The sequence below is a fragment of the Bombina bombina genome, chromosome 5 (genome assembly GCF_027579735.1).
Source record: "Bombina bombina isolate aBomBom1 chromosome 5, aBomBom1.pri, whole genome shotgun sequence".
Lineage (NCBI taxonomy): Eukaryota > Metazoa > Chordata > Amphibia > Anura > Bombinatoridae > Bombina > Bombina bombina.
In genome coordinates this window covers 1,063,924,396-1,063,936,558 of record NC_069503.1, presented here as the reverse complement: position 1 = coordinate 1,063,936,558, position 12,163 = coordinate 1,063,924,396, and the positions used below count along the sequence as shown (strand labels likewise).

General features: G+C 37.3%; 1 protein-coding gene across 1 annotated transcript in view; it reads right to left on the bottom strand.

Moving 5' to 3' along the window:
* The window catches only part of FER1L6 (fer-1 like family member 6), a 335,220-nt gene that overhangs the window by 84,220 nt on the left and 238,837 nt on the right, over window positions 1-12,163 (bottom strand). The window contains exons 28-31 of the mRNA XM_053715940.1: window positions 6,168-6,301; window positions 5,798-5,929; window positions 5,524-5,649; window positions 3,908-4,035 (exon numbers count right to left, since the gene is read on the bottom strand). Of these exons, the coding sequence (XP_053571915.1) occupies window positions 3,908-4,035; window positions 5,524-5,649; window positions 5,798-5,929; window positions 6,168-6,301 (520 nt within the window). The remainder of the gene's footprint in view (window positions 1-3,907; window positions 4,036-5,523; window positions 5,650-5,797; window positions 5,930-6,167; window positions 6,302-12,163) is intronic.

Here is a 12,163-nt window from a genome sequence, read left to right as displayed (position 1 = left end):
ATATATATATATATATATATTATGATTATTATTTTTGAAAATATATATCTATGCCTGTATAGATATATATTTTGTCAAACAAAAAGAAGTGGTATACTATCTCACTTTATATCTCTGCTAGAAAAATGACAATAGCAGAGAAAGGAGTTTACATCATATATAGTAAACTCTTCTGTGCAAAAGGTCTAATGAGTATACACAGGCAATAATACTTTTATTGAAGGCTCAGATAAGACCGGTATGAAGCTGTCAGAGATCATTTCCCTCTCTTAACCATGATCCTTTGCTGGACATACCCAAGGTCTAAGAAGATATTAAATCTCTCCCTGAACCATGATCCTTTGCTGGACATACCCAAGGTCTAAGAAGATATCAAATCTCTCTCTGGACCATGAGCCTTTGCTGGACATACCCAAGGTCTAAGAAGATATACAATCTCTCACTGAACCATGATCCTTTGCTGGACATACCCAAGGTCTAAGAAGATATCAAATCTCTCTCTGAACCATGATCATTTGCTGGACATACCCAAGGTCTAAGAAGATATCAAATCTCTCTCTGAACCATGATACGTTGCTGGACATACCCAAGGTCTAAGAAGATATAAAATCTCTCTCTGACCCATGATCCTTTCCTGGACATACCCAAGGTCTAAGAAGATATAAAATTTCTCTCTGAGCCTATTTGCCTGCCTGCCTGGATACATTGGAGTATATTATCCTGCTGTAGGATCAGTGTAGCTGGGTCACTGTGATTCCCCAGCCTGTATCACTCAGCTCTGCTGCTTCTTTTGTGAGTATTACATCACCACATCTGTTCATTTGTGCTATTATTCTTGCAATATTGCACTAGGAGGTGCCTTTTCTTTTGTAATTTCCTTCTCAGATTTGTTTGCTTGCTTGCCTGGATACATTGGAGCATAATATCCTGCTGTAGGATCAGTGTAGCTGGGTCACTGTGATTCCCCAGCCTGTACTACTTAGCACATGGGTGCTGCTTCTTTTGTGAGTATTACATCACCACATTTGTTCACCTGTGCCATTACTCTTGCAATATTGCACTAGGAGGCGCCCTCTTTTTTGTGAATTTATCATAGATCTCTCTCTGAACCATGATCCTTTGCTAGACAAACCCAAGGTCTAAGAAAATATTAAATCTCTCTATGAACCATGATCCTTTGCTGGACATACCCAAGGTCTAAGAAGATATTAAATCTCTCTTTGAACCATGATCCTTTCGTGGACATACCCAAGGTCTAAGAACTCTATCTTATTGGACCAATTAGGCCTTTCATGCCACTATTCTACTAGAAAAGATCACTAATGATCCAAGCAGAAATGCTCACAGTAAACACTAAACAAATGCATCATCCTTGTCCTCTGCCTCTTTTCTAAGCTTGATATCTCCCATTCAGTAACAAGTAGCAAGGGGTTTTCTCAGGCTCTTAGGGAAATTCCTGTCCCAAGAGATGTTGAAGAAGAATAATTTAACTTACAACTTCTCACTGTGGTTGAAGAAATTGTTTTGCTCTTTACTTTACTTTAGATCAGCTACTACATAATGGTAGTTTGTATGAGTAGATCTGAAAGTGTTGACATACGGAAGACTGCAATGTTATTTGTTTCTGTTCTTACACAAAGTGATAAAAAAGTGGTCTAAACTTAAAGGGACATAAAACCCCACATTTTTCTTTCATGATTCCGCTAGAGCATATAACTTTCTAATTTATTTTATAATCTGAATATGATCTAATTAGCTTCATTCTTTTAGTATCCTTTTTTAAAGAAGCAGCAATGCACTACAGGGAGCTAGCTGAACACACTGGGTGTGCCAATGAAAAGAGGCATATATGTGCAGCCACCAATCAGCAGCTAGTTCCCAGTAGTGCATTGCTGCTCCTGAGACTACCAAGTTCTACTCTTCAACAAAGAATACCAAGATAAGGAAGCTGATTTGATAATATAAATAAATTTGAAAGCTGTTTAAAATCACATGTTCTAACTGAATCATGAAAGTTTAAATTTGACTTTAGTGTCCCTTTAAAAACAGACGCATACTGTGTTTTGTACAAGTGTGCAATATATCACAATTATGGGCTCCACTACATATGCGGCGTCGCCCGCAAAAGCCGCCGCTGGTTTTTACGTGATTTTGGTATCCTATATACAGCGCCGCATATAAATGCGTCACATATATTTCAACCGTCATCCGCAATTTTTACTCCCATAAGCTAACATGGGACCGCGTCGCAAATCAGTATCCAATATTCAGCGCAAGGACTTACGTGGTAAAAATTTAGAAATGTTACTCCATTTTCACCTCGCCACACAAAGGCAACCGCAGCAAGCCTTGCGCTGACTATGGGAGCACCGTAACTCATAACCGTAACTAACGCATGCGGAATAACTATCTACCTGTCAACAGCAATCCCCACACCGTAATAACTAATAAAGTATATTAACCCCTATATCCGCCATCAAACCCACACCGCAAGTAATAATTACATTATTAACCCCTATATCCGCCATCAAACCCACACCGCAAGTAATAGCTAAAGTATTTACTCCTAAATCCGCCAACCCCAACATCGCTAACTACCTAATAAAACTATTAACCCCTAATCCGCCATTAATCCACAATGCAATAAACGTATTAAAGTATTAACCCCTAACCCACCATACCCACACAACGCAATGCTAATAAATCTTTTAACCCCTAAACCGCCAAAGCCCAAAACACAAATAAATAATTAAATTACTAAGCCCCCTAACCTAACACCCCCTAAATAACGCAAATTACCTACATTAAAAAATACTAAAGTTACTAACTAATAAAATAAAAAACCTAACATTACTTTAAAAATAAAAAAAAAATAAGTTTAAATTAATATAAAATTAGGAAAATAAAAAAATCTAATATTACAGAAAGTAATAAACAAATTATCAAGAATTAAAAAATTAAACATAATCCCTATGAAAATAAAAAAGCCCCCGCAAAATAAAAACACCCCCTAATCTAATGCTAAACTACCAATAGCCCTTAATAGGCTTTTTGTAGGGCATTGCCCTAAGTTTAACAGCTCTTTAACATTAAAAATAAACAAAGTCCCCCCAAACAGTAAAACCCCCCACCCACCAAACCCCCCAAATAAAAAACCTAACACTAAAAAACCTAAACAACTCATTTCCCTGAAAAGGGCATTTGTTTGGGCATTGCCCTTAAAAGGGCATTTAGCTCTTTTGCTGCCCTTAAAAGGGCAGATTTTATATATTTTTTTAATATTCTTAGGCGCCGGCAGTTTCTAAAGTGCCGTAAGTCACTAGCGGCTCCAGAAATTTGTATTTACGCTCATTTCTGGACATCGCTAGTTTATCCGACTTACGGCACTTTATGAAATGCCGGCACCCTATATGTAATACCCCGATGTGCGAGGTGAAATTACGGGCGGCGCGGGTGGCAGCGCCTTCGCTGAAGCCTGCGCAGTATATGTAATCTCGCCCTATGAGCTTAAGTGAAAAGCAGTATGTTTGAGCTATACTGAGCTAGCAGGAAATCGCTCACTGACCAAGGGCCCAAGGTTGGGGGCCAACATCGGCCTGCAACACTAATCCCTTCATGTGAAATAGAAATGCAGGCTTCGGATGGGCATTGGCAATGTTTACTGATGGCGATGGCAGCCATCTTTAGATGACCCTGCCAGTACTTAAAGGCTCTGTCTGAAGCGGGACTGGGGGTGAGGGGAAGGAGCTTTAAACTTTATTGTCTGGGGGTCCTATAAATTGTTGTTCCACCACTGTATGCAAATTCAAATCAAGCTGAATTAGGGGAATGCTATGGTATGGATAGGATATAAAGATCAATACAAATGTTAGTCACACATTAACTGTAATCGTTAAAGTTAATTTACCTTCCAAATACCGGATTTAACTGCTTAGGAATGTAATTATCTCGATCTTTTATTTCAGTCTTCCCCAGCCTTAATACAATATATGGATCAGATTTCCCATCTGAATCAGCTGGGCTCAGGTTAAATGCCTAGTTTTAAATGAGGAGAAAACAGAAAAAATATAGTTAATATGGTAAATATAAAAATCAAATGTATAGGTCCAACTTTAAAGGAAAAAAGTTTAAACCCTTTCCTAAGCTTGAATGGGTTACCCATCTGTATTGCTGACATGTGAAAACTGAAACCCCATGCAATTGAACGGTGGGGGTTTAAGGCTAAAGGAATCATAATATTATGGTTTTCAAACAAAACCAAGCTAGTAATCAAAAACATTTAGCAGAATTAACTAGCTGGAAAGCTTTGTGCTGGCTGTGTGTTCCTATCTACGATCTTCAAGTTTCTATATACTATGAAGTCTATTTATTAAAGGTCTGTCGGACTTGATTCAACAGTGCGGATCAGGTTCGACAGACCTCGCTGAATGCGGAGAGCAATACGCCGCCCCCTGCAGATTTGCGGCTAATCAGCCGCCAGCAGGGGGGTGTCAATCTCTGTCTGCCTGCTCAGAGGCAGACAGGGTTATGGAGCAGCGGTCTTCAGACCTCTCTTCTGATGCCGGTTCTGGATCCCTTTGGGGCGCGAATCCTGCCCTATGTAAGTATCTCAGTTGCTGTCACCTGTGCCCAAGTATAGATGTTACTGAACTGCCTTATCCTTACTGAACTCTGCTTGTCTGATCACTCTGCTTGCTTAACCCCTAAAGTGCTGGATTGCTATAACGTTACTGAACTTTGCTTGTCTGACCTCTCTGCTTGCTTAACCCCTAAAGTACTGGATTGCCTTACCATTGCTGAACTCTGCCTGTCTCACCATTCTATTGGTTTACCCCTGAATTTTTATACTGCTGGATTTCCTTTTGTTACTGACACCTGCCTGTTCCTGGTCATACTATTGGTTTACCCCTGAACTGTTATACTGCTGGATTTCCTTTAGTTGCTGACACCTGCCTGTTCCTGGTCATTCTATTGGTTTACCCCTGAACTGCTATTCTGCTGGATTGCCTTCCTGTTACCGGACTCTGCCTGTCTTGACCATTCTCTACCTTCATCCTATCTCCGTGGACTACCCTGACTACTGTGAGTACTGCTTACCTCATTTCACAAACTCACTCTGCTCTGGGATATTTCCTATCATTCCACTTGACGCCGGGATAAGAAGACTACTGGCCAAGTTTGGTCTGATAGAGGAATATCACACAAGCATTACAGAAACGTTCCAGTTGATGGCCAACATTCTTTTATTTTACAGAGAAATTCCAGTGCAAGTTATTCAGGGGCATCAATGGTCTAGAATAGTTAGCTAAACAAGTTTGCACTTTAAGCACCAACATCTGCACAGCAGTTTATATTGTCTGCCAGTGTATTCTAGTTTTAGTGCAAGCTTGATTATCAAACTATTCAGCAGCTATATATCTCCAGAATAATGTGGGCTGACATTTCCATTTAACTGATTGCACCTAGAACACAGATGTTCACATTTTCTCAGCACAACAAAGATGAAAAGTGAATACTACTCACTGCCACAACATAAACTCGAATGAGAACTTTTACTGCATGGTTGGATGGAATTCCTTGCAATATCCTTAGCTGTCCTCCGTCCATTCCACTGGAGTCATCAACACTCTTGTAAATGCTGAAGCAGCCCTAAAATTAGTCCAATAAAACAAGATAATATGCAAGTGGGGAAAAAATCACTTGAAAATTCACACAGCTATGAACAAATAAAAAATTACACTCATATAACTCATGATAAATTGTAATTCAAAAAGATTCCTTTATTTGTAATTTTTACCTTGAATTTACCAATAACTCTGTCATCATGGACGCTATGGTCTTCATCTGTTGATTTTCCTCTATAAAGTTCAAAGGTTCTAACCCAGTCTTCAAAATTATTAAAGTCACTTTCCAATTCTCCATCATATATCTTAAGTAAAAGAATAATACAGGATAATTTAATTAGTGTAAATTTGTGACACTTAAAATATAACTCTATAATTATTTAGCTCACATCAATCTCAAAGGATTGTTATTATTAAATGAATACCGTACATTGATTTGATTACTTATATATTCAGTGGACCCTTGAGTTTTATGAAAAGACAATGCACAGTTAGCTCTAGTGAACAAATAGCGATATATGTAATGACCATGCACACATCTACCTGTAATGTAGCAAGATTTGGACCTTCTTGTTTTGGTTTCTTTTTTGCAATTTCAAGTCCTTTCTTAAAATCCTTTTTTTTTTTTTCAGGTTCATCCTCAATCAATAAGGTCACTTGTCCTGACTTTTTAGGAGCTATAAATATAAAACATGATATTAAAGTATCTTGAATTATTACTTAAATGTTATATTAACTATAGCCATTAACAATCACCTAGATTACAAGTTTTGCGTTAGAAGCTGTGCAGTGCTGACGAGCAGTTTATGCTCACCGCTCACTTACAGACAGCGCTGGTATTACAGGTTTTTACAAACCCGGCGTTAGCCGCAAAAAAGTGAGCGAAGAGCAAAATTTTGCTCCACATCTCACCTCAATACCAGCACTGCTTACGTTAGCGGTAAGCAGGTAAAACGTGCTCGTGCCCGATTTCCCCATAGGAATCAATGGGGGAGAGCTGGCTGAAAAAAAACACCTGCAAAAAAGCAGCGTAAAGCTCCTAACGCATCCCCATTGATTCCTATGGGGAAATAAAATGTATGTCTACACCTAACACCCTAACATGAACCCCGAGTCTAAACACCCCTAATCTCACACTTATTAACCCCTAATCTGCCGCCCCCGACATCACCAACACCTGCATTATATTATTAAACCCTAATCTGCCGCTCCGGACACCGCCGCCACCTACATTATACTTATGAACCCCTAATCTGCTGCCCCCCAACATCGCCGACACCTACATTATATTTATTAACCCCTAATCTGCCGCCTCCTATGTCGCCGTAACCTACCTACATTTATTAATCCCTAATCTGCCGCCTCCACTATAATAAAGTTATTAACCCCTAAATCTAAGTCTAACCCTAACCCTAACACACCCCTAACTTAAATATAATTTAAATAAATCAAATAAAATTACTACAATTAACTAAATAATTCCTATTTAAAACTAAATACTTACCTATAAAATAAACCCTAAGATAGCTACAATATAACTAATAGTTACATTGTATCGAGTTTAGGGTTTATTTTTATTTTACAGGCAACTTTGTATTTATTTTAACTAGGTACAATAGTTATTAAATAGTTATTGACTATTTAATAACTACCTAGTTAAAAAAAAGACAAATTTACCTGTAAAATAGAACCTAACCTAAGTTACAATTACACCTAACACTACAATTAAATTAATTAACTAAATTAAATACAATTAATTACAATTGGGTGGGTTTTAGAGTAGGGTTGGTTGTGTGGGTGGTGGGTTTTAATGTTGGAGGGGTATTTGTACTTTTTTTTTACAGGTAAAAGAGCTGATTACTTTGGGGCAATGCCCCGCAAAAGGCCCTTTTAAGGGCTATTTGTAATTTAGTGTAGGATAGGGCTTTTTTATTTTGGGGGGCTTTTTATTTTGTTAGGGGGATTAGAGTAAGTGTAATTAGTTTAAAAATCTTGTAATTATTTTATTATTTTCTGTAATTTAGTGTTTTTTTTCTTTTCGTACTTTAGATAATTTTATTTAATTGTAATTAGTTGTATTTAGTTTAGGTAATTAATTTAATTATAGAGTAGTCTTAGGTGTTAGTGTACCTTAGGTTAGGTTTTATTTTACAGGTACTTTTGTATTTATTTTAGCTAGGTAGTTAGTAAATAGTTAATAACTATTTAATAACTATTGTACCTAGTTAAAATAAATACAAAGTTGCCTGTAAAATAAAAATAAACCCTAAGCTAGATACAATGTAACTATTAGTTATATTGTAGCTATTTTAGGGTTTATTTTATAAGTAAGTATTTAGTTTTAAATAGGAATTATTTAGTTAATTGTAGTAATTTTATTTAGATTTGTTGTAATTATATTTAAGTTAGGGGGGTTAGGGTTAAACTTAGGTTTAGGGGTTAATACATTTAATATAGTGTCTGCGACGTTGGGGGCGGCAGATTAGGGGTTAATAAATGTAGATAGGTGGCAGCGATGTTAGGGATGGCAGATTAGGGGTTAATAATATTTAACTAGTGTTTGCGAGGCGGGAGTGCGGCGGTTTAGGGGTTAATATATTTATTATAGTGGCGGCAATGTCCGGTTCGGCAGATTAGGGGTTAAAATATTTATTTTATTGTTTGCGATGTGGGGGGCCTCGGTTTAGGGGTTAATAGGTAGTTTATGGGTGTTAGTGTACTTTTTAACACTTTAGTTAAGAGTTTTATGCTACGGCGTTGTAGTGTAAAACTCTTAACTACTGACTTTAGAATGCGTTATCAGTCTTGACAGGAGAGGCTGTACCGCTCAATTTTGGTCAGACTCGTAATACCGGCGTTATGCAAGTCCCATTGAAAATATAGGATACGCAATTGACATAAGTGGATTTGCGGTATTTCCGAGTCTGGCCAGAAAAGTGAGCGGTGAGCCTGTCATTTCAAGACTCGTAATACCAGCGGGCGTTAAAAAGCAGCGTTGGGACCTCTCAACCCTGCTTTTTAACCCTAACACAAGACTCGTAATCTAGCCGAGCATTTCTTCAGATCTGTATTTGTAATTTAACCAGTGTCTACTGACTAAAACAAGAATTTTTGCGCACACTCAAAATTGGAATAAAAGTAACCATTTTAAAGCCTACTGTTCCATATTACCAATTTTTATAATATCTGTATATTAAACGTTTATTCTAAGGTAAACTTTGCATTCTATATACTTTGGAAATTCTTTGTCTAGATTTTGTATGCCCCTGATGAATAAAAAAAAATAATTCTTAATTTATTCAGGTTTTGTTATACTGTATATGCAAAATTTTGACAGCTCCCACAATATTATTAGATTAATAATTAAAACTATTAGATTGCATAAACTCATGTATAATTAGAGTGCTATTAATAAAATATTATGTTCTTTAAATGAGATTCTGTAGTCTATTCTCAGTAGTGCGACCAGCTAGTGAGTTATCTAAATTGGCTGAAATAACCAACTTAGGAAAATAAAAATGGCAAATTTGCCTATTCTATAAAGGCAGATTGGGTTGTACAGTTGGGCATTATAACCAATGTGCATACTCCAAGTCAATGTAATACTTTTTAAATAGCTAACTTGCTATTTGAAGTATAACTAGTTGGGTATCCATAAATTATTAAAGGGATAGTAAAGTCAAATATACAGTTTTAAGATTCAGATTAGGTATGCAATTTTAAACAAATTTCCAGTTTACTTCTATTATCAAATTTGCTTTGTTCTCTTGGTATCCTTTATGTAAAAGCATACCTATCAGGAGCACCAATGGGAGCTAGCTGGTGATTGGTGGCTTCACATACTGTATGGGCCTCATCACCAAGAGAACAAAGCAAATTTGATGATAGAAGTAAAAAAGGAATTTGTATAAACGGAGTGTTTTACCTGAATCATGCAACTTTCATTTTGACTTTACTGCCCCTTTAAGATAAACATGTCAATCATGCAGACCTTAGTCATAGATTTAAAGTCCCATACTGTATACCCGACTTGCTATAGTTTGAACTTAAAGGGGGCATTAAACTCAAAATTTAATTCACCATAAAACTAAAATGTATGCTTATCTGATAAATTAATTTTTCCTTGATGATGTCAATGAGACATCACATGTGGAATCCTCTTTCAAGTAGTGAAGTGCACAAGACCGTCATGAAATAGGTTATTACAACAGTTAATGCAGGTATTTTACTTATCAAGTACTGGGGCTTGCAGAACTTTCCTGCCAAAAGCAGGCTCTGAAGAGGCATACATGTTAAAGTGTTAGAATTTTGTGTAAGACAGAGTAGCAGCCTTACATATCAGGTCTATGGAAGCCACATTCCTTGAAGGCACAAGAAGATGCAACTGCTCTAGTGGAATGAGAAGATATGCACTTGGGGAATCTTTCCACAACCAGGTATGCTTTAGGAATCAAAGAGTTAATCCAAGCAGCTAGGGTAATTGCTATAGCATTCTGACCCTTATAAGGCCCAGAAAAATGAATGAATGAAGAAGAAAGCCTAAAATAATTTGTGGTTTCAACATAGAATTTTACTACTCACACAACATCCAGGTTGAGAAGAAGTAATTCCTTAGCATTCTTAGGAGCAGGATATAAAGATGGAACCACAATTTATTGTCTGATAGTATCTGTAGATAATACTTTAGGAAGAAAAGAATAACTGGTTCTAATAACTGCCTTATCCTAAAGTAAAATCAGGTAAGGAGGACTGCAAGATAAAGCTAAAAGCTCAGAAACTCTCCTGTTTGAAGAAATAGCCAAGATAAAGAAAAGCTTCCAGGATTACAGCTGAATGTCTAAATCATGATTGGATTCAAATGGAGGGGCTTGAAGGACCTTCAAAACCAGATTAAGATTCCATAGAGGAGCAACTGGTCTAATAACTGATCTGAACCTGAACAAGGTATGGATATCAGGGATTCTGGTAATTTTCTTGTGATCCAAGATAGGGAAGGCTGAAATATGACTTTTAAGACATCTGGCCAATAACCTTTTCACAAGACCGTCCAGTAGATACTAAAGAACTCTAGGAATCCAAAATGAATTCCTTTGCATCCTTTGCTAGAACACCGGAATAAAAAGGTTTTCCACGTCTTGTAATATATATGCCTGGTAACAGTCTTTCTGGTTTGAATCAAACTACCAATAACCTTATTAGATAAACCTTTTTTCGGAAAGCACTAGATGTTAAATCTGCCTTCAAATGAATCAGAGCTGCATATCAAGTTCTGCTATGTCAAGCCAGTGCAATCAGAATGACTGAAGTTCATTCTTGTTTGATGCTGCCTATCACCCTGGATAGCAACACAAATGGAGGAAGATGTAAATCGGCTTGAATGACCAGGGAACCACTAGTGCACCTATTAGATCTAAGGACACAAGCTCTGGAGTAAAGGAAAACAGTTATATTGATTCCGACAATGCCACTAGCGTATCTGTTGCATTGTATACCTCAAACAGATAAAAATACATAAAGTGCAATGTTGTTTCATTGCCCGCTAAAGAGAGGGTGTCTGCACCAGAATTTCATCCATATGTATATAACTAAAGAGATTCCCTGAGCTTGCACTACTGTCAGCAATGCTCCTAGAACTCCCTAAAGACTCTACTGTTCAGGGATGCAAACAACCTACGCTAACCTTTCTTTATACCAGTTCCTCTCCTCCATTGCAATCCCCTGCACCCCCTTAGCATGTAAGCCTAAGAGTCCAGCTGTTTGTTGATCACCTTCTCAAGAGCTGACTACAACAGTGCAACTCTTGGCAGGGCCCTCTACCCATTTGATCCCTATAATTGTTTTGTTGTACTCCGTCTTTGTTAATAGCGCTGCAGAATCTGTTGGCGCTCTACAAATAACCGATAATAATGACTCAGAGTTGTTGCCAGACCAAATGGGAGCTCCACAAACTGATAACGCCAGTTGAGAAAGGCAAATCTCAGGATCTGGCATGATCTCTGTTAATAGGGATATATAAAAAATGAATGTATTTTACATAAAAATGTATCAGATTTTTTACAGTTATGCTGCATCACTATTAGCGCACCCTGTGGAAAGGAATTGGGATTAGCGTGGCTCTCCAGCGTGCTACAGATAAGTATTTTAACCTCCTAAGGTAATTTAAAGGAAACAAACTAATACTGGAAAATGTCATCAGTATTTATTACTTTTGTTTAAATTTCGTTCAAATATTCATTTTGTGAAAATTACACGAATATCCGTTTTTGCATTATGAATGCACATGCCTAGTAAAATAAAAGTAAATAATTATAATCTTAGCCCCTTTACACCGAAATGTAGGACACAGGTAACAAGGCTGCTGCTACCTATAAATTGCTTAAAAAGTGCGGAGAAGAAAAAAGGTGTACGTTTTTTTTAACCAGATGGGAAAGTGAATTAAATACAAAGCTGCCAAATTATTCTCTATCATCCAAACTACATTAAGATCAATGAAGTCAGGCACGCGGCTCGGTAGCGTTGGGAAAAAATGGGCCTCATAC